A 27,982-nucleotide genomic window follows, 5' to 3' on the forward strand; every position below is an offset into this window, starting at 1 on the left:
AGTAGAGAAATGTATTAAAGAGAACTGAAATCAGCTCTTCCTGATGCCCATATCTATTCCCCACTGGAATAATGAATAATATTAAAATCTCCTGACTTTATATGTGTGTGTCTTCATGTTGTACCAGCTAAGATTTAAAAAAAAAGATTGTTAGTACCTTCTGAAGGTCCACATAATGCTTATCTTTAAAATAAAGTTCTGTTTTATTTATCTTTTCATTTCTTCAGTAGAGAATAGCATGTACCTTATATATAAAGTACCTTATATATAAAGAGGGGGTGTTCATAAGGTCTTATTATGTTGTGCAGGCTACTCTCAAACTCATGGGCTCAAGGAAGCCTCTCATCTCAACGCCCTGAGTGATGGGGACTATAGGTATGCAACACCCTTCCTGACTCAATCATTATTTAAAAAGTGAATCTCATCCATTGTTTTATAGGTGTATATACCTTATTAAGAGGAACTGGCAGTGGTTTAAAATGTGCTAGAAATACCAATAACATGTTGTCAACAAGTTGCCCCAGATTAAATTTACCCCATCAGTTCTCAAGTGGAAAGAAGAAAAAATTGAGGCTTATGATTGTATTTGTAAAATCAGAGTATTTTAGGATGTTGCCACCAATCCTAATGGAACTGCAATAAAGTAAGAACATATTCAAATTTAAAAAAACCTGTTGAGCTTTGAGAATGCCTTGGGAAAAAAAAAGTGGAAACACTTCTCAAATACACAACAGTATGCAGTCATCATCTATATCAGAGATACATAAAGGTTTCCTGCACAGGAAAACATAATAACAGTTTTGGCTTTGTGAACAACAAGGTATTTATGGGAACCACCCAACTCTGCCTTTCTATCTCTACAACTGTAGAAAACCTATTAATGGACAGACCTATCTGTGTTCCAAATAGGAAAAGGGTTGGTTTTGACACATGGGTCCATAGTTCCACTATATACAATTCCAGATATATAAAATCACAAACAATTATTTTAAATGTCCTCATTTTACCACCAATATTGGAAGTTCTTTTAATTGGATAGTTATTAATATTTTCAAAAGAGTAATCTTCAAATTCTTCACTCCAAGCTTTCATTTAAGGAATTAAATTAAAATAGAAATGTTCTCTAATTTATCACATTATATCAGTCTTTGACAGATGTAGAATTTTAACTGCTTTTATCATATATAACATAAACTTGATTTCATTAGTGAACTTCATTTTCACAAAAATATTATCTATTGGACAAAACCAATAATAATATTGATTGAAGATCATAATTTTAAGCTAATAATTATTTTAGGATTTAAATATTTTTAGCATGACTGACATAACAAGGTAAGATGTTTGATGTTGGAAGAATGAGCAGAAAACTCTTGAACTAACTTAATCCAGAAGAAGATGTGATTTATCTGAAAGTAAAACCAAGGTTTGAATTCTCAGCTCAGTTAAAATGTCATTACATATTTTGTTAATTTTATATAACTTAATAGCTTCAAGTTTTAAAACTATTGTACTGGCTTATGTGGAAGTATTCATTGTTCTAAAGTAACAGAGCACACGAATAGACTTTTTTCAAGTGTCCCCTTTCTCCATATGAAAGGCAATGTGTTTTACTATAAAACAGTACTGGAAAAGAATTGAGGGGCTTGGTTACCAAACCATGGTAACCATTTACATGCTGTAAATCAACTAACACTGAAAAAGCTGGTTGATCAGACTCTCAAGTGCATGTGTATATAATAGAGGGATAATCCCATTCATCTGTACTATGATGATAACTTACATCAATAACTATTAAAGTTGTTTATTAGTTATGAAATTATACATAAAACCAATGCAAAGATATTTTTGCTTTCACTGCTAAAAAAGGTTTTAAGCATTGCTGCTTCTAAATTGCAAGTTAACATTTTGTATTTATTTTTTCTTTTTCTTTTTCTTTTTTATTTGCAGAAGGGAGGATAGAGTCCTTTTCTAAATAATTATTGAATTGTGTTTGGAGTCCTTCCCCACTTTAAGGTATCATAATTGCCTTGGGCATGTTTAAGCTGGATGAGTGGGTCTCTAATTCTGTTCAACAGTTTGAAATATAAGTATGATGCAATTGGACTCCACATAGATATTTTTTTCAATACATTTCACAGTATACAGTGGATGGGACAATATCACAACAGGCAACTTTATTTTTTTTTTTTTTTAGAATTTGATCCAAAAATCAAGATAAATAAATAAATAAATGGTGCTGAGTCTCTATTATGTTAGTACACAAAATAAATCAAAAAATACATCAACATTTACCATGAGATCATTTAAATGTGTTTGCAAATGATCTGATAAGGGAAATGTGATTTACAACACCGAGGACTTTTCTTAACAACCATAGACTTAAATGCACTGCACTGTAGGTCACCTAGACTAGGTTAGCAAGAATGAGCAATGTGGCAGGTCTACAAGGCGACCCCCAAACACCTTCCTCCAGTGGAGACTTTGGTAATTGTGGTTAAAAAAATCAACTCTTATTCTTCATCATGTTGGATGATCATTTTGTCCATTTTTTCTCCTCTGATGAGTCCATTTTAAATACTTCAGTTATTTTGAAGACACTCCAAATCCACAGAACAGCAGACTCTCCCATTCTGTACAAAAAGGACAAAAGTGTTAATGTAGGGAGACATGTAAGTCCATCAGCAAGGAGTCTGTGATCTTTATTTAAAAAGGATGCTACAAAAGCACTTATGAAGGAATGTAAGGGAAGGAAGCATGGATCAACCCTGCAGGGTCTCCTCTTGCTGGGGTTCTGCTGGCAGGGCCACATATGGCCTTACTTACACACTCAATGTATGCTTGACATACTGACCCACCGATCCAAGTTTTCACAAAACTTATTTAGACTAGACTTATTCCAAGTAAGATTCTTTCCAAAAATAAATCTCTTAATGATGATGATTTGCTTCTTAAAGGGCTAATCAAGCATCACAAGAATCTGAAGACAAATCCAAGATGGGTTCCAGAAAGGCCTGCATTTTAGAGATCAATATAATGTCTCATATGATGATTAAGAAGGAGATTGTGCTTATCCAGTTGTATACATTTTTAAGAATTCATTAAGAATCAAATTCATGTAATAATCTCTATATGCTTTCATAATTTTTTATAACTCTCAAATATGATATCAAAAATAATATTAAATAATACAAGTGTTAATGTAGCCTGGTCACTTAGTTTGCTCTGGTGGAGGGTACAAATGGGGCCATAGCTCTCTTGCTATGTGAAGTCTGATATTATCCTTTTCCTACTGGGGCAACATCTTCAGATAATATTTTCCAGGTTAGAAAAAAGAAATTCACATTAATAACATTAATCATTAAGGCATTCCCCAATGGGCACTTTGATAATTAAACAGAATGACCATCATCACAGAATAGTGATTTTTTTCTATCATTGACAGTTTCATGAAGGAACTCATAAAATTTTCCAGCATGAAAGGAAGTAGATATTTTTTCTTTCTTTCTTCATTTCTTTCATTTTCTTCCTTTCTTTTTCTAACATACAGGTCAAAATGGCATAAAATTGGGCTGAGTCAGTTGTTAAAGTTCTGTAATTTAAAATCAAGCCAGACTGTTTTATTCTACATTGCTCATTTGGAACTAGCCTTTATACAAGGTGCAGCTATGACCCATTCAGATATATGAACATCCTGTGGGATGTAAAGGCCTGTGTCCACAAGGCCCCATGGAACCTACACACTCAGAAACCAGAGTAAACCTCCTGCAGATGTTCTGATAAAACTGTTCAAGCCTAAACATTTCAGGGCACCCAATTTACCTTGCATTTACAGGTTGTGCAGGGAGATCCGGCCATGGTCCATACTGCACCGCTGAGTCTAGAAACACCGTAGCTGTCCAGGCAAGTTTTCCTGATATCATAGGCAATGTGATCAGCCAGGCAGGGGTCACTGACACAGCGGGGACAGCACTCCCCTTCCACCATGGCTGTGTATTCACAGCTCAAATTGGGGCAAGCGAGTGGCCAGCAATCTACCTCTCCTTCCTGTGGAGAGAAAGCCAAGAATGACGCATCATGGTTCCTAGGCACAATTTTATCCCAAAGTCCTATGAGGGGAAAAAGAGCACAGTGATTTTCACCATTCTCGTCATTGAAAGTTACTGGTTAGCACACTAGTGGGTTTCCCTCTTAAAGACAATTACAGTTATCAACCTTCTTCAGGATGCCTTTGTTGATGGTCTTTCCTCTTTCTGTGGTCTATAGAAAGAGTTAGGTCAACAGTTTGTGTTGTCAAACACAGCCCATCATTATTTTTAGTATGATACTATGATTATATCATAATCATCAGTACTGTTTCTCATTAAGTTATGAAATTTCAGGATTTGGGCTAGTTTCTTTCTCTTCCTTATATTTAGCACACTTTTGGTGAAGAAATAATAATAAAATGAATAAATAAATATGGTGGTAAGAGATACTAATTTCACTTAAGGTCAAAAGTAGAACATGAAATATAATATCCCAACAACTTCATAAACTGATTATGTTATGGTTTAGATACGAGGTATCCCCCAAAGCTCATGTGTAAGACTATGCGAGAAAGTTTAGACGTGAAATGATTGTGTTATGACAGTCTTAACCTAATCAGTGTGTTACCCTGGCAGGGATTAAATAGGTAGTAACTATGGGCAGGTAGGTTATGGCTGGAGGAGGTGGGTCCCTGGAGGCATGCCTTTGGGATATATATTCTGTCCTTGTTCAACAAAGAGCCCCATCTTTCTCCTTCCTGGTACCAAGTCCCCAATGTTTTCCTCTGCCACACACTTTTGCCATGATGTTCAGCCTTACTCCAAGTCCTGGGGAATGCATCCAGCTGTCTGTGAGCTGAGACTTCTGAAACCCTGAGCCGACCAAATTAACTTTTCCTTCTTAAAATTGTTCTTGTCAAGTCTTTTAGTCACAGCAATAAAACAGCTGATTAAAATGTTGCCAGTAACAAATTTAAAGTTGAAGTTGGGCATTTTCAGAAGAACCATTTCAAAAAAGTTTTCAGTTTCATTCAAAAAACTATATTTCAGTTTAAATGGAATTTCTATCTATGTGTCTCAGCATCTGCCAACTGGGACTCCATTGAGCTCCTTGTAATAGAACTGCTTCTCTCTGCAGCCTCTTTTTCCATTATCATGACACTTATTATAACACATGGTAACTAATTACTCAGTCAGCTTTACAAGACTCTAGGCTTTTACAGATATAGATCATTTTTGCTTCACTCACTATTATCCAGAGTCTGACACAGGCAAAGTCCTGATAAATATTTATTAAATATGACCCACATCATTTTCAAGTAATTTTTAAGTTAATGTTCAACAATACCTTCTTTTTTATTGAGACTGGGGACAGAATATATGTTTTGAAATTCTATAGGTGAAAATTCCATATGTAAAATTAATACCAATTCTTCTGGCTACCCAATTATTGGCTTCTAGAAAAAGATATGCAGTATCCTAGGCTGGTATGGAAGCCAATCTTATAGTCATATTGGATATGTTCATCCTTAGATGAGGATTTGAAAAAAAAATATTTGCTGCAATTTGAATTTCTTTTTTAAAATTTTTTTCTTAGTTGTAGTTGGACACAATACCTTTATTTTATGCATTTATTTTTATGTGGTTCTGAGTATTGAACCTAGCACTTTGCATGTGCTAGGTGAGCACTGTGCTGATGAGTCACAACCCCAGCCACTGCAATTTGAATTTCTGAGTTATAATCCTCAAAATTAAAGGACTAATACAGTCCTAATACAAGGATTATGTTATTAAGATGATCTGCACATTTTGCCTGGAGACTTCAGAAAATTTGATGGAAACTTATAGTTTTTTCTGAATGTGTGTTTCTGTAGAGTACTTGTATAGTACAATATAGCATTCATACTTCAACAAATGTTAAAACTCCAGCTAAGAGTGTCCATTTCAAGTTGACTCATGCAGAATTATCCATAGTTGTAAACCTACCCACAGATAAAACACCACATTCATGGAAAAAAATATGTCCTAAAAGCCTTCCTATCCTTGGAAATCATGGTTTGCGGTATACTTTGAAACAGAATGAATCAGGTCCAGATATCAAGCCTTTTCTCTGGACTTCTGAAACTTCATTATACTATTAATGTCCTTATATTAATATCTAAGGCAACCTCCATTTGTCTACATGGATGTTCAGCCTCTGAAACTGATTTTTGAAGGTAGGAAATAACTAACAATGTAGCAACCATGTTAAGTGCTGTCTATGTGTCAAGTACTGTATTTGTCCTTCACATACCTAAGAGTCCTATGAAACAGCTATTCATACAACTATGCACATTTGAGGAAAAGAATGATGAGTGAATAGATAAGACCTGCCCAACGTAATCATACTGAGCTAGCACATGAGAGAATCTGAATTGTATTCTAGGTCTCTATCATTCAATCTCTCTGTTATTTCTACTATATTGGGTTACATCTCATGTCAAAACATCCAATGCTTATGGAAGAAGAAATAAAAATTGGGCTCTATAAAGACCATAAGTATCAGAAAATGCTTTGAAAATTATCTATCTTGCAGGGACTTTTTCTGGATACAGACTTCCTAAGAAATAATACCTGTAAACTAACATTGCTTAGGTCAAATCTGTTCTATAAATACATTGTTTTCGTTCTGCTCAGTGTTTTACATATAATCTGAATGTCTATAGGCAGAGCATATGCCCCTTGGTTAGCCATAGCCCCCAAACTCCCTCCACGGTAACAGAAGGAGTTGGGAACCAGCCAAATCTCTAACCCCTGAGTTTATAAACTCTTCCAAAATACAGGATGTCACCATCTACAGCAAGCTGACATACCAGACACCGACACTGCTGGCAGCTGTGGGTCCAATTGTCTCCACTTCGATACAGCTTATGTCCATTTTGATCTAAACATTGACTTGTGACTCTGGTGTCGCACTCTGGGCAACAGAAAAGGTCAACGCTTGGATTCTGGCAATCACAAGCTGTCCGTCGGCAGAATATCTTCCCGTCCTGTTTAGAAATGAGGTTAAGGAGGTTTCATCATTAGGGAAATGATGGGAAAGCAACATTATAGAAACCTAACCTTCTAAATGCTTTACAGAGCTGACAGAAAAGATTTCGAGTCATTGCCCTCCCCAGCCACCTCCCTTTTGTTCAAAACAGATGGATGTTTACATGCCCTTGCAAATATCCTGTTTTTTCCTCCTTTTCTGAGGAGTTACCCAAGGCAAATAGGGAAGAAGTCAATATGTTCTTTGAAAAATATTTTTTTCCTCAATGTTTCCTTAAAAATCATATTTCTGAATAAGAATTACAGCTAAACAAAGCAGTTCAAAACACCTACCTAGTCAAGAACTCATTTGAGTGGAAAATCATGCTACTGCTTTTCTCACCTAACAATTCAAATTTTATCTAATTTTATCCCTGTTCCAATTCTACTAGGAATTCTTATTGTGCCCTTTGTACAGAAGAGTTAACTGAGGCCCAGAAGGCTAAATTTCTAACCCAAGGTCACAGAGAGTAGCACCTCAAAAAAGCGTCACAAGGTCCTGTGGTTTTAAAACAAATTTTCTACTGTAAGGCAGCCTTTAAGTAGACTATTAGGAAAAAAGAAAACCATAATCAAAACCACCTTCCATTTGGAAGCAATTGAGGACTCAGAGTTATAAGCATTAAAGATCAACAACACTTAAACATTAAGACTGAACATTCTATACCATGTCTCATTTCATGTCTATAAAGTAAGACCTGTGGCCTTATGGTTATATCTTACTTTGTCAAATATTTACAAAACTAAAGAATCTCCGGGCTGATAGTTACCGTAAAGCATGTGTAACCAGCCTTCTCCATAACAACCATATTTAAAAATCAAGACTATGATTGAAGCTTTCCTGTCCTGCAGAAGTCATCACTGTGGGAGGCCAAGTGTGTATCTCTGTATCTTAATGTTGATAGTTGGACTCTCTCTCTCTTCCCATGGATCTTGATTAATACCCTCGATAATCATAGAACCCCCAATACCTTCTATCATATTCAAACTCTTCAGTTCTTACAAAATAGTTCTTATATATCCACAGAGCTGTCTCATCTCTGGCTTAAACATCTCCAACTCCTTGACCAGTCCACACCATGTTTAATTCGTTTGCTCTCCAAATTGCTGTCTCCTTCTACACTTTTGAGTATTTTCTATCATCACCATCATCAATCACCTACCATAAAACTGAACACATATCTTCTGCCATACATAAGCTATGTCCTTTATGTGTATAATATGTGGAACAGAAATTCCTGTCTTCATTTCTCAAATAAGGGAGCTGAGAGAGAACTAAATATAAGCCTTCAATAACATGGAGTGAATTGGGATGCATGTCACTTTGTTAAGTGCTGTTCTTTCTTTTCAGCCTGATTTCAATATTAATTGGTTATGTCATAGAGTTGACTTGTATTAAACTTAATTAAGATTAACCCCTCAGTAAGCCCTATCCCATCATGTAAGTTTGGTTGTTTAGAGTCAGCAAATATATTACTTGGTGTTTATCCCTACTGCATTGCACTTTGTTAGATCCATCTCATCTCTTCTTCCTGCCACAATGTTTTTTAAATGCTGTTTCTGTCATACAGCATGAATGCCTTCCTTCACAGCTTAGTGACATCTGCAGACTTGATGGACCTGCCCTCAGGGTCTTCATCTACTTCATAACTAACAATGCTGCATCAGACAGGGCTTCCTAAGATAAATGTAGTGTCAGCTAAAGTGGAAAGCTTTAGAAAGCTTTACATTCTTTATAGAGAATGAAAAGGAGATACTAGCTACATATGTAATGACTTAATAGTTGGAAAAAAGTGCTTTCCCTCAAATTGTATTATTGTCTATACTATAGAGAATGAAAAGAAGTCACAGTATTCTGAAAATATTATGGAAATGAGAGATAATACACATAGAGATACTTGTGTGTTTGCAAGAATGTATACAGATTGAGAGAGAAAAGAGACTCAGAGGTCAGAGAATTCATGTAGCTTGGACAAAGAGGTATCCAGATTCCAAGAAACTTCTAACAATAGTCTTTTGGCTTACAGCTAAACATTACTTTAATTCACTCCTCTACCTTATGAAGTCATGACCCCAAATGATTTCCTGGGAATTCATTTTATCCAACCAAAGCTAAGAAATGTAATGAGCAACAACAAGAAACCATTTTGTCAGCTCCATTGTCTATGGCACTACAAGACTCTTCCCAAGGAGAGAAGGACTAAGTCCCAGGAACCAACATGCCCAAGTCCAAGCCCAGCATCAAATAAGAGGATAAATTCTCTTGGAAGAGTTTACTATACTTTTGGCAAAGGGACCCAATCAGAATGCCAGGTTTCTTGCCATGTGCTGATTAAATAAAAGGGAATAAAAATGAATGGATAGCCTCCAGAGTAAGTGCAAAATAAAGCAATTTCCTATCTCATCAATTATGTGAAAATACCAAATGGGCCCTTCTTAGCTTCTATGGTGTTTCTGAACAATGGCTATGTTCACTTTGGCTTTGAATTACGGGGCAGCTGTCAAGAAAAACCATTTTTAATAATGAAAATGTCACAGGTGCCTCCATGAATTCAATGAGAACATGATTAGGACAGCACAGTTCACAGTGCACAACCCCACAGGAAACCAAATATGGGAAGGGAATGGAGCCTACCATGGTGAGTCGGCCCTCTTGCCACAGACCACTGGGTCACTTCCCAGAGTTGGACTTCTTTCCCAGCTGCGTTGGACAGATCAATCCCAATTCAAATTCCAAAGATCTTATTTCCCCTCTCTTCTGCCTCAGAAGCTAAGTCTTTTCATTCAGTTTTATAATAAAAGCTCAACTGTAAACTGTAGGTATCATAATATTTATGTACATTTTCTGAATTTTTGAAAACGGGCATATAATTTGGTAGAAATTTTAAAAATGATTTATTTTTATTATGCCATGGAAATTATAGATTTTGTATTATAAATTATACATTTTTAAACTGCATATTCGACACAGTTGTAGCAATACTTCAGATAACATAATATGGTAATTTTTTTTTCTGCCATTGAGTTCTGAAAACTTTAAATCAAGGAGGTGGACTTAGATGAAATTATTTAGGTAAACTGAATAAAAATATAAACTGAATGTTTGCAAACTGATGTCAAAGTCCAAATTCAGCCTGTTGCCAGCTTCTGAAAATAGTCTTATGGGAACATAGCTTCCCTCATTCATTGACATATCGTCTTTGGCTACTTTAGCATTACAATGCAGAACTGAGTATTTGGGACAGAGATTTTATGATCTGCAAAGCTTAAAATATTTACTCCTGTCCTTCAATAGAAAAAAGTCTGTTGATCCTTGGTATAAACTATAAATTAGGTAAAATTAGGAGTAGTGCTCCAAACCTATTTTTATCCCTCCTCACATGAGTCAGGCTGTGCTTTCCAATCTTTTTTTTTTTTTAAACCAAGTGTTAATTTTGCCATTAAGTCACAGCATAGCTCACGAATTGTTTTTTAGTATTTCTTATTAGTTCCTAGGGTCAAAACATCTTTGATGATCATTTTAATAAAGCAGGAAACTAGGCCCAGTGAGGGGGAAATGACTTTTCCATGTAGAAATTAATAACAAAATAGAATCTAGACCCAATTTGGCTTTTATAACAATGTTTTTCTACCACTACACATTCTTGTATCTAGAGAATGATAGAGGGTAGGAAGAAATGATTTCAGCTAAAATGAGACCAGGAGGATTCTTGAGGTAGTAATTCTCTAAGTACAGTCCTCCAACCAGGAACATTAGTATCCCCTAGAAACTAGTTAGAAGTGCAAATTATCATGCTCCACCCTAAATTCTTGGGGGAGACGCCAGTGATTGGGGATTCACAGCCCTTTAGGTGACTGTGGAGTAAGAAAAGTCTCAGAACCATAGAGCGGGGGAACAACCCAACCTGATCAACTGAGAATTTATCATGTCATGACTCTCAGCCTCTTACAATTGAAAGGAGGGATCTGGAACATTACCCTAGGAGAATAAAGTTGGTGAAACAGAAATGGAGATCCTGTATTCTGACTAAACCTCTAGAGATTTGGGAGCTCAATAAAACCTGCCAATATGTTCACTTTTGAAAAAATGAGAAACATGATCTGAAGGCCTGAACATCCAAGTGTTGCCATCAAAAGCACTATAAACAACAAAATATTGATAATGTTCCTGGTCGAGTTCAAAGAGCAAAGTAAAATATCTTTATGAGTAGGTTGCAGGAATCTAATACCTAATTTATTTACCCTGGCCCCAGGCACAGACTGACTCATCTCTCATCTTCATACCATGAGTGAGTACAATTAAGATGGAAGGGTCATTTTTTTTGATAGCTCCTTGCAGACCAGTGTCTTCTCTTCTTGTTAGAAAGAGATGCTTGAGTCCGTTAGGTGTTGCTAGTATGGTTACCTTCCTCAGTGTCTGAGAAAAAGTTCAAATAAAGTCAGGGGAAACGGTCATCAGTTCAGAGAGCCTCATGTCCAAGATTTTCTCCATTTCACCCTTGTTTTCTGTGCTATCACAGAAGTTTGTGATTTTATTAAGATAGATGATTTGCTATTTATGGTATCCCTTTAAATACTCATTTTTATAGTTCCCAGAAAAACTCAAGACTTGGTTCTGCTCTAGTATTTAGGATTTAGTTAGAGAATGAATATTATTCACTTTTAAAAAACCTGAATAAAAGCAAATAAATGAAATCTAGCCTTCATAGTTTTATTTCCCCTTTCTTTCACCAGATTTTCCAGTTATTAATGATACCACAGTGGTTCCCTATAATCCATGGAAGATACATTCAAAGACTTCCAGTGGATGTCTGAAACCATGGATAGTTCAAAATCTCATATATATTGTTCTTACTATACATACATACCTATAGTAAAGTTTAATTTCTAAATTAGGCACTGTAAGAGATTATAATAACAAAACAACATAAAAATATACTGTAATTAAAGTTATATGCATACAGTGTCTCTTGCTCCCAATATCTTATTGTGATGTACTTATACTTTTTGTGGTGATGTGAGGTGATACTATGCCACAAGATGAAATGATTATATGAAGTAAACAAAAATGGTATTGTAATATAGTCTTAGGCTACAAAACAAGATGTTTTGGAACACAAGCACTATAATACCACCAAAGTCTATCTGATAACCATGATGGCTACCAAGAGATTAATGGGCAGGTAGCATATACACCATAGATACCCTGCATGATGGCATAATTCACATCCCAGGCTACATGGAGCAGGATAGTGCAAGCATTCAGCTCTCTACTTGGAACAACAGGCAATTTAAAGTTTATGAACTTTTTATTTCTAGAATTTTCAATTTGATACTTTTGAACTGTGATTGACTGTGGTTAACTGAAAATAGTGAAAGAAATAATAAACAGAGTGGCCTACCATGGTAGTAGCTGTGGATATAACGTGTACATGGAGAAGTAGATGTAATAGAAGCTAACATCAAATGTAAAAATGCCCAACTTACAAACCTTGGCTTTCTCTTAGTGGTACAGAGATTCTATTCACCTAGGAAAAAAGCTAAGTCTCAAACCTCTATGAAGATTTTTTTTGCCCCCAAAATAGAGAAGCCATAATAACAGAAGCTCAGTCTCTGACATAATCAGTTATCAAAACACATTATTTCACTTCTGTGTTTTCTCTCATGTGATCTCACCTGACAGTTCCTCTTTCAGATTTTAACCTTCACTTTCTTGACCCTTTATCTCAGTCTAAGTGGTTCTTTCTAGTTAGCTTCAAACTCCTCAGGCCATCTATCATGCTGTCAATCAGACCAATAACAAGGCATCCCAATCATAATCCTTTGCTGCCTGCAGGATGACATATTCATGCCCTACTCCATCCCCAGCCTTTATCTCTAGGCTCATGATCAACTATTCCCTTCCCATACTTTGCCCTGTATCCCATAATTTTCTTCTTACATCTAGCATAACATATATTCTTATGCTTCTGCATGTTCGCTGTTATGGTTTTTTTTTTTGTTGTTTGGAATTCACTTCTCTCCTGAGCTAAATTTCTCTTTAGGATCCTATTCAGGGTTATCTTCTCTGTGAAGCCTTCCTATATTTCCTTTTTAATTCTCTCACAACATACCTTTCATTTTCTATATTCCCATAGCAATGACTCAGACTTTAACAGAGTGACAGGTGTTTAATTATATATCCACTTCCTTCTCCATCTCCATGATCCCCAATAAGAACACAAATAGTTATAATAAAATGCTGCATTTCATAGGAACTAATAAACCTAGGACCTTTCCATGTAACCAAAATAGAATATAAATATGATTTTCAAAGGCCCTGGACCAATTTATTAATGGAAAGGCCACATATGGGTACCTATAAAAAGAAGCTGGGCTATAACTGAGATGTATGTACCAAACCCAGAGACAACTTTTTCACCTGGTTTTCTGGGATCTAGATAATGCTGAAAGAACCTGGGTTCCAGGTAATTTAACCAGTCTCCTGGTGCCCAATGAACTAAGTGACCTAAAGGAAACACAAAGAATCTAAACAAAAGCTCAAATCCATTTTTACTGACCTAGCTCTATCACTGAACTCCATTCATCTGTGGACACGCTTCAAGGCCTTTCTTCCAGTTGGTATCAAACAGTACTAACTAACCTGGTGTATTTACTCTGTGGAGGTGGTTGGGATGACCTTTTACAAGAACTCTGACTCTGCTCCTTTCAATAGTGACCCTTGATCCTTTGTTAGCTTATGTGATTCTGTGCTGTATGATTTGTTTTAATTTGAATTTAAAGCATCAAGGATAGGACTGAAAAGAGAACACTTTATATTGTAACCTTGATTTTATTTCACAGCTTCCAAAATGATACCAGGATAATTGTCCATTTGGATACTTAAAGTACTGGAGATATTTCTTGTAAAATTGAAATGGGACAGTTTGGACTGCAAATGTTAAAAACAAAAAGCAGGGTCACCAATAGTTCATTTGATAAGGATGACTTCTAGAATTGATTTGAGGTGCTTTATCAGCTCCTAAAATGATGCTCTCTATAAATGGGTAATGAATTCAATTAGAAAATGAAACAACAGCAACAGAAAGATTTATGGAAGGAAATCTTCCTAATACTTTATTCAGATAAGAGGGAGATGGTGGTGGTAATAGAGGTGCATCTTATTAACAAAATAAGATTATAAGAATTGCTCATCTCCTGTGGTAATTTCAGTCTAATTCTCATAAGACTTTGGAGATACTTTAGGAGTCGAAATGAAATAAATCAGACTGCTTGGATTATTAACACAGTTAATTAATGAAGCCCTGGGAAATGTTTAATGATTGGTAGGTTCCTTGCTTTATCATGGACTGAAATGAAACAAAAACTTAAAAGAGAAGTTTGGTCTCTCTCACAGTAGTCAATATACAACTAAAGTCCCTTGCCTATTTCAGGATCTGATGACCTAGAAAATCTTAAAAGGACTTCAGTTCAGGTTGTAACCATCCTCAAAAACTTTGGAAACACAATTCTTTCTCAAAAACTAAATTCATCCCCATTTTGCTGGCTGAACAGGGGCCCTATTGCTAACTTCTTCCATTTAGCCTTCACCACTATATTAATCCATAAAGTGCTTTTCTTCCTCTTGAAATCCTTTGTCCTTTGAGTCAGCACTGCATTACTAAATATTATACTAAATAACTAAAACATTTTTGAAAGAATGTCCCAACAGTTGCTAAGATAATACTGAATTGACAATTTTAGTTCAAATAGATTGGATTGACAGATTGCCTATTTAATTTAAAAGATAGTAGTGAGTATCATTATAGAATGTTACCGACATCTGACAATATGGAAGAAACTATCAATGTTGGGGTATGCCAGAGGAACGCAGGTGCTTATATAAATATTCCATATTTACGACAATTACTTGACTCCCTAGAGACTGTTTCTTCATCTTTCAAAGTTGTGCTAAAAGACTAAAACAGGATGCTATTTTTATAACTATAGGATTCTTGAAGTATAGCATGTGCTCAATAAATCCTGGGAAAAAATTTTTGTGTGTGGAATGAAGTGTAATTTTAAGAGGGGGGAACAAATGTTATAGGGTATAGACCTGATAATACAGCTCTACTACATAGGCTACCTCAGGTATGTTGAGGTGTGACAGACTTAAATGTAGAAGGATAGATTCTTAAGGCTCATTCTAGCTCTGTGTCTAGGGAGTAGAGTAAGAATTTATCAGTAGACCTAACTTTTAAAGAGGCAACTAAGCAAGTAATTTCTCTTGGTTACCATGCCCATAAAGCCCAAGATTAATTAGTCTCATCCGAATAGGCACAGAAATACAAGCAAGAACTACAGTAGTACAATAACAAAGGAAAATAAATATGTGCGATTCACAAAGAAGAAGTAAAGCACAAGAAAATCAAACACTTTAATAGGCCCATTTTGCAAAGCATAAAGTAAAAACCACATGATGACAGAATTTTATTTTCATAAGCATTAAAACTCCCTTCCAAACAACTTACTGTAATAAATAGTCCAGCACTGAAAATTATAAAGAAGACATCAATTACTAAGGGGCCACGCACTATCACTATAATGTGTTTGGAATGGAAGTCCACCTGTCTCTGACCACGAGGCGGCAAGTCTGTGAGCCTTGAATTTTGACTGATGTTACCACAAAAATGAGCAGGTTCATACAGGAGATGGTTGCAGACAAAGAGTTGTTTTAATCAGCAAGTTTCTGTAAGTGTAGGTGGAGTGCTCATTGAACCTCTCACCCAACAACCTTAAAGGACCTGCAGGCTCTCAGTGGAGGATCAACATTGACTTCCCTGCCCCCTGCTACCCCTTTGTGCAGTCTCTTGTCAACTCTACACCTCACTTTTCACCAAGAGACCAATCAATTCACAGGAGATTTGCCTGCCCTTCAGCATCCTCATTAGTTGTATTGTGGATTAGAACAGGAGAAGCCTTTTCAGGAGCCACAGGAGAGCCACAGGTCAACAGCCAGTGGGAGAGCTGTGAGGAGGCAGAGGTGAAGGGGAAGGTAGAGAACAATGACAATTCTGCTACAGCACATCAGCCTCACCTTGCAGGAACAGACAGAACACCTGTCTTCTTTCAGGGTCCACACCTGTCCATTGTGCTTCAGCCCTCCCTCATGGGGGCAGTCACCAGAGCAGGAGGGTCCAGAGGGACAGAGGCAGTCAAAGCCCCCCGCCAAGTTAATGCAGGCAGAATCATTCCAACAGGTGTGAGTTCTTAAGGCACATTCATCAATGTCTGCAAAAAATAAATCATGAAACTTGAGAATCTCAGAAAATAACAACAATATGCAAAAACATCAACTACAATTATTGAGCATTTACCTGTGCTAGATCGGTAACATGTATTATCTCATTTACTCTGCAAAGCAGCTCCCTGTGGAAGGATCTGTTCTTGTCCCTATTCTGCAAATAATAGAGCTGAGGTTCTTAGAGTTAAATTACGCATCTGCTGTCATACAGTTAGGAAGTGGCTAGTCTGAGACCCAAATTGGCGCTTGATTCCAATTACCAGTATATCCAGTAGCAGCTATGAACTGCCTTTAGGATATGTTCAAGAACTCATCTATCCAGTGGCCATAAACACTGTTAATTCATTAGCTGTAGATACACCCCATGGAGACCTAAGTCTTTTAGAAAATGTGTGCATAGATAAGCCACTGAGTAGGAACAAGTGAGCAATTAGGGCAACCTGTCCCAATTAGATTGCCCCAAGATCCTGAAGTCAAGGCTGAAAGAAGTGGGAATAATTCTTAGCAGGTATCTTATCTGATCAAATGCTTTCATTCTAATGGCCAGCTGTACTTGTGCTCCCCTTAAAAAAATATCATAGCTACAGTAGGGCATGGTGTGGATGCTGATAAAAGACATATATATATATAGTGCTGTTTTAACTGAAAGCCAAAGGTTGAAGGAAAACATAAATCCAGTCAGTCCATTCTGACCGTTAAAGCTTGAGTGACCCTAACATCATCTCAGCCACATACATACCTGTCCAGCCCTAGCTTGTACTGCTTCCAAGCAGTCAATACATTACCTCACAAGGCAGAAGATTCCACCTTTGAAGACTTAAGAAAAAAAAAAGAAATGTCTACCTTCATTTGAGATAAAATAGATTACCCAGTAACTTCTACTCGTTGAAGTTACAGAAGTACTCATAGGTGACTATTGATAAAATACTAATTGCTGGACTTGATACCTGTAGACTGGCAGAATATTACAATAATAACTTATTCTACATCCTAAAGTTTATCTTCAATTATGTGTAAAGTTATAAGCATGTGGTTAAGGATAATGGAACAGAACCTAAAAAAAAAATCGGTAGTGGTATGTTCCACAAAAGTTCACAGAGCCGTTTCTGGCATAATATCAATTTTGCCAGAATTACAATACATATATGTCTATACATACACACATATAACATAAAACTATATGTGCATATATAGTCCCACAGCTTTTCAAAGTTATTTTTCATGAGTTATACTATAAGATCATAAGACAAATAGTTATTCTCATTTCACAAGGGCAAACTGAGGTACAGAGAGGTTAACTGGTCATACAGTTAGCACACATTAGAACAGGGATTGTATCCTGGGCCTAGTTAATGAACAGTGATTCTATCTTTGAAGACTATGGTAATGGTCCCAAATTATGATGCCTGGATTCTAAATCAATCACAGTCAGACATCCCTCTCCTTTTCCCCACTCAGGGTCACTGGTCATGTCCATTCCATTTTGAATGCACTTAACATACGATGCTCCTTTCTAGTTGTCTCACTCATCTCCTCATTATTCTTCTCCAATTCTAATTCTTCCAACTGAAATTAGCATTGAATGAAGAAATCAGGGGACTCATGTTTGAAACCAAACACTTCCTTTTAATTCAGTGTTTACCATGTCCAACTCACCTTACACATCACAAGACTAAGCCCTAGGACACATCATTTAGCCTATTTAATCTCCTTTATCGTCTACATGTATAATATTACCCAATCCACAGTCTCCTGAAAATTACAATATGGATAATATAATAAGGTCAATTACATGATTTCTTGACTTAATAAAGGTAAACATTAAAGACCAAGTTCAAGCTCCACCTTCTCAGATAATCATCTGCTAATATGATGCTAATTTGCAATAATCACTAACCTCTTTTGAACTCCAATTGCAATAACAGTTGGTAGAATATGGCTTAGCATTCAGGCACATACTATTTTGGAACAACACTAAATGCACACATTTCCATTATTCTTACTCCTAAATTTTGCTGAAAGAAACTTAATTACAAATATGCAGCCTTATATTTCTATGATTATATTTATAACCTAGTTTGTATTATCTAGGAACATCTATAGATAGACAGAAGGATGGATGGATGGATAGAGAGAGAGAGATAGATGTGACATTACGTAGGAAATAAAATAATAAAATTCAGGTTTCTTCAAGCTGTTGGTTACAATCCTCATATTCATTACTGAGAGACTTAGCATTAGCCTTCAATTCACCCTCCAGCCAGTTGTCATTCTAATATACTGATTTTTTTATTGTAGGCACAGTGGAAATATTTGTAGACTTGTATAAGTACCAATGCTCTAACTTACCACCCCTAGGAACTGATTTAATTGATATGAAGTAGGATCCAGATATCTGGGCTCTGTTCAGGCAGGTGAGAGCCATTGATCTCAATATCTTCCATAGGATAGTGGCAGTTAAAAAGCAGGCTGTCTGTGTCACTCCTCTGCTCACCACCTTTCAGTATTTCTCTAGTGAAAGTGCTTATAATAGACAATTCAAGCTATCAGCATTTCATGTAAACTCTGAAAACTTCAATTGTTATCTTTTTTCCTTCCTTCTTTTATTCAAAAGCAATAAATACAAATTTTCAGTTAGGCGAAATAAGTTCAATATCTATTGTGCAACATGGTGACCGCAGTTAACAGTTAACAATGTAATGTATTCTTGAAAATTACTGAGAGTACAATTTGTGTTCCCACAATGAAAAGGAAGTATGTGAAGAATTGCATAAATTAACTTAAACTTGCTATTTCACAATAAATATTTATTTCAAAATATCATGTTGTATACCATAAACATATGTAATTTTTGCACATCTGTGTTTATGTATATATGTGTGTGTATATATATATATATCAATGGAAGATCACAAACAGACCATGCCATTTCTGTGTTTGTGTCTTGGAACATATATTTTCTGTACTTTTAATAATCTCTATGGAATGAGGTGAGGTATTAATAAGTTAATTGAGAAGTACTTTCTTTACTCTGTTAGCTTCAATTCTACACAGTCTTCAAAAGCCAGATTTACAGATTAACCATCATCATCCCTCATTCTGCTAGACAGCCAATATAGACTTTAATTTCTATGTACTTTATACACAATTCCATAGTAAGGGTCAACTCTAAAGAGTTACATATTTAATATGTCCATCTCCATAGACAGTGAGAACATTGAGGGCAAGGACTACATTTCATTTCTCTTTCTCTTCCCAGTGCTACAATAATAACAAAACAACAACAACAACAACAACAACATAAAATACTGTGGATGGTCAGTATATTCATTTAACTGAATTAACCAAATCCAGGAAATTCACAAATTAGTACTATTATAAAGCCCACTGTACTGAAATTTGGTCTTTAGAATATTCAATGAGCACAAGGCATAAGCAAAGCCTACTCTTTAGAGAAATCATTTTGTTATTAAGTTCTCATCTGTGAAAGCTCTTTGGGTCTAGTTTAAAGTAAAATAATACAGCAAAATAGTAACACACTGAGATAGGAAGACAACTCTCATCCCCAGAAAAAAAGCACTCCATTTTCCTGTCAAATGTTTGAGAATATGAGCAGATGAAAACCCATTAACAAATCACTCCAAAAATATTCTGGACATCCAATTTCAGCCAATCCACTACCAGTGCCTACAAAAGGATCTAAACTGTATGATCTCCTCTGAAATAATCTCCAAGTTAGCAATTAATGCAAAGTATAATATGCTTTTCAAATATTTGGTTATTTTGCATTTACAAAGTTGCAAACATATTGGCAGTGTATTTCTCTTGTAAATTTAAAAAAAAATGAGCATAAAGACAAATGTACCTAGCATGCATAATAAACATAGGGTGCAAAAGCAGGATTTGCTTTCACCTCTCCAGAATGAAAGAGTTTCACAGTTGAATATAGGACCATATTGCCTACGGAGTTCCATGTAATTGCTTTACTTATGACACAGAAATCTAATTCTGCTTCCATGCAATTTAACAGATTTATGGAAAGCCAGATGTTAGCAATTATGGAAGCTGACATTATTCATATTCTTGGTAATACAGACCTGTTTGCTCTGCACAAAGCCAACTTAATCTATTATACATATCCCAAGGCATCCAAAAGGAAGAGGCGCCCTATTTACATATTGCAACTGTTGTTCTCTGCTGAGCAAACACAAAGATATTCACCCATAAGACTTACCCAAATCATCAGACAGGCCTCCCAATGACAAAGAGGCAATGAAACAAAAATCAGGCAAAATATTTTGCACTCAAATCTATAATCGTTACAATGTGCTTTTTTTTTCTTATTGTAAATAATGGCTTCCTGTGAGTTCCTGTGTTTATCCTTATACATTCAGTACTTAAATGTCCCATGTTCAAATGAGACTTTTTTTCAATAAGATTCCATAGCTTGGCTTGCGTTAGAACTAATTTCCTTGCATTGACATTTTCACAGTTTCTGAAAGCTGTTATTATTGTACTCAATTTTGCTTTTGAAAAAAAAAAAGTCTATTGTGCCTAGTCAATCTGCTTTCTTCGTTGATTTGAGGTTCTTAGGTTACTTGTGCATGTAAGAAAATATAATTCAGAGATGTTTATATCAGAGGCAATCAAACTAGTCCCAACTTAGCCCCAAACAATTTTCTTACCCTTCAAGAAAAATGGCTTTGCAGAAGTTTTAATAGCATACATAGCAACTGTAGTTATACCTGCCTCAGGAACTGAAACTTCTACAGGTTGATTTCAGAGATAAAGGGAAACATTTTTCCCCCAAGGGTCTGGTAGCAGTTAGGTCAAAGAAGTGAACTTTTTCATTACTGCATATTCCTCTTTCTTGAATATCTTTCACAGCACAGTCTTATTTTCAAACTCAAAACAGGTGATATGTCAGAAAACAAAATTTAACCTGGGGTTTGAATATCCAGCTGTGTGTGCATTCTGACTTGAAATCATTAGTAGACATTAGTGGCTCAGAAATGAGAACAGAGCTTGGGGGTTTATTAGTGATAGACAACATGGAGCACAGATGCCTTTCCAATAAGCTAAAGCAGTGTTGCTGTTTTTCAAATGGCAGAGAAAAAAAAAACATGTGAAAAGGTATATACACTGCACATCAACAAAGTAAGTGAAATAAACAAGTAGAGAAACCTTAAGTGTAATGTTATTTGCAAAATAAAAGGCTTAAGAAATATTAAGCTGCACAGTAATTTTTAGGACTAAAATAGGAATTCATAGCCTGGCTCTGCTGTGTTGGTCGTACCACACTTAGGATATTTCTCTGAGAGCACAGACTATTGTAAATAAGGTTGACACACTTAGGACATATCAGAAGAGTTCCACCAGCATGTTGAGGGGCTCAGATCATCTCACTTTAATAGAATATGTTTCAGTTTCAAAAAGCAAAGAATGAAAGAAAAGTGAGGTATAGCTTCATCTTTTTGAAATGCTGTTATATATCACATAGGAAGAGTTTCCAATGTGCCTCCAGAATTAAATCTTTAGTTTCAAATCCAGCTCCCAAACATTCTTGAGTCAGAATGACACCCTTTACCATGACATTCCTCTTATTGTTCAGTATACAGTTTTGATGTTTTGCAGTGAATCTCCCCCTTTCCTTTAACTGAGCAGATCTCTTTTTAAATAAAGGAGGAAAGATACTCTTTGGACTCACTGGTTCTGCATCTGGTCTGGCTCCAGATCTTATGTTCTGGTATCTACAACTAGCAGCTGAGTTCATTTATTCATCTCTACTCCTCCTGAATATGTGCAAGCTCCCATGTGACACTGTCCTTAAAGCCTACATTCTAAAGTTTCTCATGACCGAGAGTTCACGCAACTATCACCCTTGCCTAAAAAATAACAAAACGAACCTTGTTACTGATTATCTCAATCTAAGAGCTCTCTCCTCCCCTGTTCTGGGATATACTATTTCCTTTTCACCCTCTTACCTATTGATTCACCTAGTCACTAGTGGTCATCAATAATTTTACCAAATCTCCATATATTTATTGATCATATATTTTGTATCAGACATGCTACTAAGGACTGGAGATAAAATGGAGAAAAAAAACAACATATTCCTATAAGTATGGAATTTATGATCTCCCATTTTTAAACTATTAATATTTTCTAAGTTTCCATCTTTAATCCTTTTTCTCCTCAGTTGAGCAGTATTGCACATCAAGTAAAAGCTGAAGCTTTGGAATCCAGCAGCTGTTGACACTGGTTAATGTGGCATACAGCCCCAGTCTGTGACTGAGGTGGTTTCTGATAGGTGACTTTCAATAATAAAGTCAAGAAAGTTCCAGGCACACAGGGACATGTAAATCAACTATGTTTTGGTCCAAAATCTGAAATGTATTAGCTTTATATCTTTGGAAAATCTGCCTAATATCTCTGACCTTTAGTTTCATCATTTGAAAAATGTTGATAAAAATATACTCCATGGGCAGGGGTTGAAGCTTAATAGGAAATTGCTTGCCTTGTGTGCAAAAGGCCATAGCTTCAATCCCTAGCATGACCAAAATTAAATAAACTTGTAGGTACGTACACACACACACACACACACACACACACACACACACAGACATTCTTTTTAATTTGGTAATTTGAACAGATACAATAAAAAGGTATTATACAATAATTCTTCAAAAAAAAAGATTAGCTTTAACTGCCATTATTATTGCTTTTCCTATTGTTTCTATTTTTCCTTCCACTCTCATTTTTCTATATGTTTTTTCCCATGAACTCCACTCTCTCATCTCGAGGATAACTCAAATCTGAACCCTAATTCTGATTTCTCATTATGCAGCCAGCCCATACCACCATCTGTTTGCCAAGAATTTCCACACAGATTATGAATTCTCACACAAATTCACATGGTTTTGATCAGCACATTGGCCAGCAAAATCTAGAAATATTAATACTCAAAATTCTCTGAGATTTAATCTATAAATCAGATATTAAAGTATATCAGTCAGCTTTTTGTTGCTGTGACCAAAATACATAATGAGAACAATTTAGAAGAGAAAAAGGTTATCTTGGGTTCACAATTGCTGTTCATGGTTGGCCAGCTTTGGGGTCTAAGATGAGGTAGAACATTATGGTGGAAAGGTGAGCTCATGACATGTAGGAGCAAGGGATCAGAGACAAGATATAATCCCCAATGGCAGGCTCCTATTTTCTGTACCCATGCTGCATCTACCTACAGTTACCACTCAGTACTCCATTAAAATTATTATTCCATTCAATGAATTAATCCACTGGTGAAGTTAATCATAATCTAATCATTTCACCTCTGAATATTTGTGCATTGTCTAACTCATGAGATTATTTTTTGGGGGGTGGGGGGAGTACCTCATATCCAGGCTATAACATCAGGTTAAAAGAATGATGTTGAAAGGACTTAATTTTCTAACACTCCATAAACTTGCCTTGGTCACTGACTACATTTTATTTACAGGACACACAAATTTGCGTCTTTTTTACTGCTGAAGGAGAAGACAGTTCCTTCCAGGTAGGAAAACAAGAGCAGAATGAGGGTGAAGCAGCCTTCTAAATTAAACACCTTGGTTTACTTTCTGCTGTAAAAAATCATACTTCTGTACCTAGTGATTAAATCTGCTTAAAATCAATACAATTCTGACCAGTGGAGAGGATAAATAGAAAATCTATAAATATTGAAATACTTGCTACCTAAAGAGAATTTTACTGTGCACAGAAGCTTCAAGTATTGATGACAACCACCTTAGATTTATGTTTTATATATCTGCTTATGAGTAGAAAGGTGAGATGTATTATAGCTACAGTCTACTGAATGCCTAATACCTGGCCATGCGTGTTCTACTGTTACAATCGCTATTTTGTTTAGTCTCTTTAACAAAATTTCATTCTTTGCTGGAAAGAATTACTCCTTTCTGCACCTTGACTTTACATTGCTTATATCTCCTTTATGTCACTGTGTACACTTAGCTCTGAATATTCTTTTCTATCTTCTTTATCTTTTCAGATTTGTAAAATTCTGGTCTTATTTCTCCTTGTGTCTGTCATAGTAGCTTTTCTAGTGTCTTTCACCTACTAAGAAATGCATAAACTTTTGATAAATTTGAATTTTTCTGAGTTATGATAGAAAGGAGCCCTTGCCTTTCTTTGGTGGCCTGTTTTCTTTCTGGCAAATATAGGAGTTGCATTGAAGATTTCCTAAGATCTTGTCCTTTTCCAACTTCGTATGATTACTTTTCACCTCTGTAGGGCTCAGCTTGTAATTCAGGGTTAGAACATGAGTAGAGTGATAGATGAAGAACAAGATAGAAGTAAAGCTTCTAGAAAAGCTTCACTTGGACAAAAGCTTTGGACAAAAAAAATAATAAAAATGAAAATTTGTTAGAATTAAACAGTTTTCTTGGATATTCAATATTTATTGAACTATCTCTGATGTCCCTTACTGAGTATTTGCAATCAAGTGCTAAATAAAAAAGGAGAAGCATTGTTTTCCTGTCCACTTGAAGCTTTGACAAGGTAATCTTTGGTAACAGATATGCATGGGGGAACCCAGCCAGGGTGAAATCCAAAGCCAGCTTCCTTACTTTGACAAATCATTCTTTCAAGCAAGTTGTCAGAGGAGAAATTATTTCTTCTCCCTTATGTGCCATTGAAAGGTCTCAAAGAGGCTACTAAGTAATTTTATTTACTACAAGAAAAGTCCTGCAATATACACAGAAGGCAAAGGGCAGAAAACATTGTCAGTGGTGCAATTCTAACACCAGGTCTCAATCTAAATAACAGATTTAGATGACAGCAGCTGAAATTCACCACTTCCATGCCTAGCGGTCTCCTTTTACCACTCTGCTTATTGTGATCCCTAGCTTCTTGGAGTTAGTCAGGACTCTCCCCTAAACTTTACCCTAGTGGAACATTTAGGGCATTGATCAAGGACAATAATTCAGACAGCCATGCCAAGAGGGGCACTGTCTGCTGAGAAGACTAAGAAGCTATCTCCTATTGTCTTTCCTTAGAGAATATTTCATTTCTTAGATCTGTTACCTCTATTTATATCTCTTTTCCTGTAGAACTCTAATCAACCAATTTAGTCAAAACAGCTTGGGCTGCCTAATATTTTGAAAGGGGTCTTGAAGATATCTACTTCTGGGAAGATCTAGAAAGATTCTGCAGGGGAAAAGGAAAAAAAGGTGCCCAGAATAGGACACTTGAGCCCACTCTGCTCTAGACTTGTGGGAGACAAGTTCTCTTTATTTTGAACATCTTTTTCTGTGTTTGTGACCGTAAGGAAAGGTAAAAACATATGGGCCCAAACCAAGTTTGTTTCAAAGGAAAAGTAAACAAAGCCACAGACAAAGATTCCATCCATGACCAAATAATGTTTCAGACTCCCTCTAAGCAGACTTAAATAAATGATTCTGTCTACCCGACCCAACAAAACCCCATTTAAAAAAAAAAGAAAGACTTGAACAAATATTAGACTAATTCTAACAGCTCAAGGCCACATCCCTAGGATGACAACTCCAAATTCCTTAAATACCTGCCTGCGAAAACTCAAGACCATCAGAATTTATTGTTTGTTCTAGCCAACATCTTGTATCTCATTGTCTTTGAGGAAGTAGGAGTCCAGCTTCTGTAGATGCCAATTAACAAACCCAAATAGGATTTAATGCCCTCCTTCTTCCAGTTTTTTTTTTTTTTTTTGCAAATTCTACTTCCCTGACTCCTTCCTACTCTCTTATTCTCTCTTTAAATCAACAGTCACCTTCTGCATACTCTGAAGTTTACCCAGTGCCCTCTTCACGATTGCAGTCGTTTATTACTAATTAAAATACGCTCGTACCACTTTAACTAGTATCCAGCTTTGTTTATCTTCAATATCACTTTGTTTATCTTTACTACTGCCAGCATCTTTAATTCCACTCAGGCTGCTAGCATATAAACAAAAGGAATCTTGCCTTTCACATAAGGTCCAGCCCAGCTCATCAGGGTAAGTTGTGGACAGAGGATAGTGTCTCCATTAGTAACAAAACCAAATACTCTGAGAGTTTCTGAGTTAATTCATTTGTCAGTCAATATTTATTGAGCATATATGATATGCCAAACACTGCTTGTAGGCACCAGAGATATGATAACAAATAAAACTGACAAAATTCCTATTCTTACAATGCAAGGTTGTATCATGGGGGCGGGGGGAGGGCAGGATTTGCAGGTAGTTTGATATCCTGCCTATACCAGGTACTTTTATTGAGTTAAAAATTAACACATCTTTATGAAGTAGAGATTTCTCTTTTTATTATGTATAACAATAATTTACTAAACCCATACATACTAAATAGAATTTTCAAAATACTTTAAAAGTCATCCTAGTTTTTCCTTCCAAAAAACTTAGGATGTCAACATCACCATCATCTTCACTTAACACACAACTAAACTGAGGGTCAATTAAATAATCATTGCTTCTCAAACATTTCTACCAAGGTAATCTCCATGGTAGAAAAGAGGCAATTCTCACTTCTAGGAATCCTAGACATACATAAGGGGAATATCATGAGTATAAAATTTAATTGAATTTTAAGTTTTCTTTTTTAAAAATAGGTGTGCCTTGTAGTCAATATTTAAGTTGGATTGTATTCATAGAAATAATTTTTCCCTCAAACTATTAGGAAGATTTCTCTCCTAGATTTATATACTCTTGGATGTAGCACAAGATTTTCAGCTCTACTTGGACTCCAGTAAAACAGGTATAAGAATAGGTAATACAAGGAGAGACCCTGTATTGCCTCACCTGCAGCTGAGGCCCATGTAACTAGTAAGTTCCTGATACTGAACACAAAGGTCAATGTGCCAGATTCAAGTCAGGCTTATCCCATCTCATGGCACAATGTGTAGTTCCTACTTCTGTAGAAAGCAAATACAAGAACATTATGCAAAGAACAAAAAGTAAATCTCCAACACTTCACCCAACACATCGATTCTCTAAATATTGACTGGTAATTAATATATATATATATATATATAAAAGGCAGTAATTAAATGATGAAGTCAAGGTTCCTATCCTAAAAACATTGCAATTAATTCAGCAGATAAAATCCTCACCATTTATCCCATAAAGATATTTAACTCATTCTTGAACATTTGTCCTAGCAGGACCATTAAAATAACATCTTACTGTTTTCTCTGCCTAGGTCTCTTCTTCAAAGAGCAGCTAGATTGATATTCTGATCATATCACTCTTATCTTCACATTACGTTTTAGCAGAAAAATGAACCAGTTCAGATTTTCTAAGATTATAGATCGAGGAATTGGTAGAAACTTATATTTGAATACATACCTTACTCATGTATATCCCTAGGCAAATTGATTTAGTAAGTCATTTTCCTAAGTTCTCAGCTGGGAAATTATTATTATGTGGCAATGAGAAAATTCAGACCACTCTGTTATACCATTTACCTATAAAGTGGGAACTCATACTAAACTTAAATGGTGGTTGTTGTAATCCTAGTACAAAATCTAACACTTAGTAGTATAATGACCATGTTCAATAGGTGACTGCATCTGAGGGCTT

General features: G+C 35.9%; 1 protein-coding gene across 3 annotated transcripts in view; it reads right to left on the reverse strand.

Annotated features, from left to right (window-relative positions):
* Positions 1-2,152: 2,152 nt before the first annotated feature.
* Positions 2,153-27,982, reverse strand: part of Nell1 (neural EGFL like 1) — an 802,510-nt gene continuing 776,680 nt past the window's right edge. For all 3 annotated transcript variants that reach the window (XM_078046343.1, XM_005335960.5, XM_005335959.5), the window contains 4 exons: positions 16,174-16,367; positions 6,881-7,057; positions 3,823-4,047; positions 2,153-2,633 (listed from right to left, as the gene is read on the reverse strand). In XM_078046343.1, coding sequence (XP_077902469.1) covers positions 2,583-2,633; positions 3,823-4,047; positions 6,881-7,057; positions 16,174-16,367 — 647 coding nt within the window. In that variant the 3' untranslated portion in view covers positions 2,153-2,582. The remainder of the gene's footprint in view (positions 2,634-3,822; positions 4,048-6,880; positions 7,058-16,173; positions 16,368-27,982) is intronic.

This window comes from Ictidomys tridecemlineatus, chromosome 4, assembly GCF_052094955.1.
Source record: "Ictidomys tridecemlineatus isolate mIctTri1 chromosome 4, mIctTri1.hap1, whole genome shotgun sequence".
Classification (NCBI taxonomy): Eukaryota; Metazoa; Chordata; class Mammalia; order Rodentia; family Sciuridae; genus Ictidomys; species Ictidomys tridecemlineatus.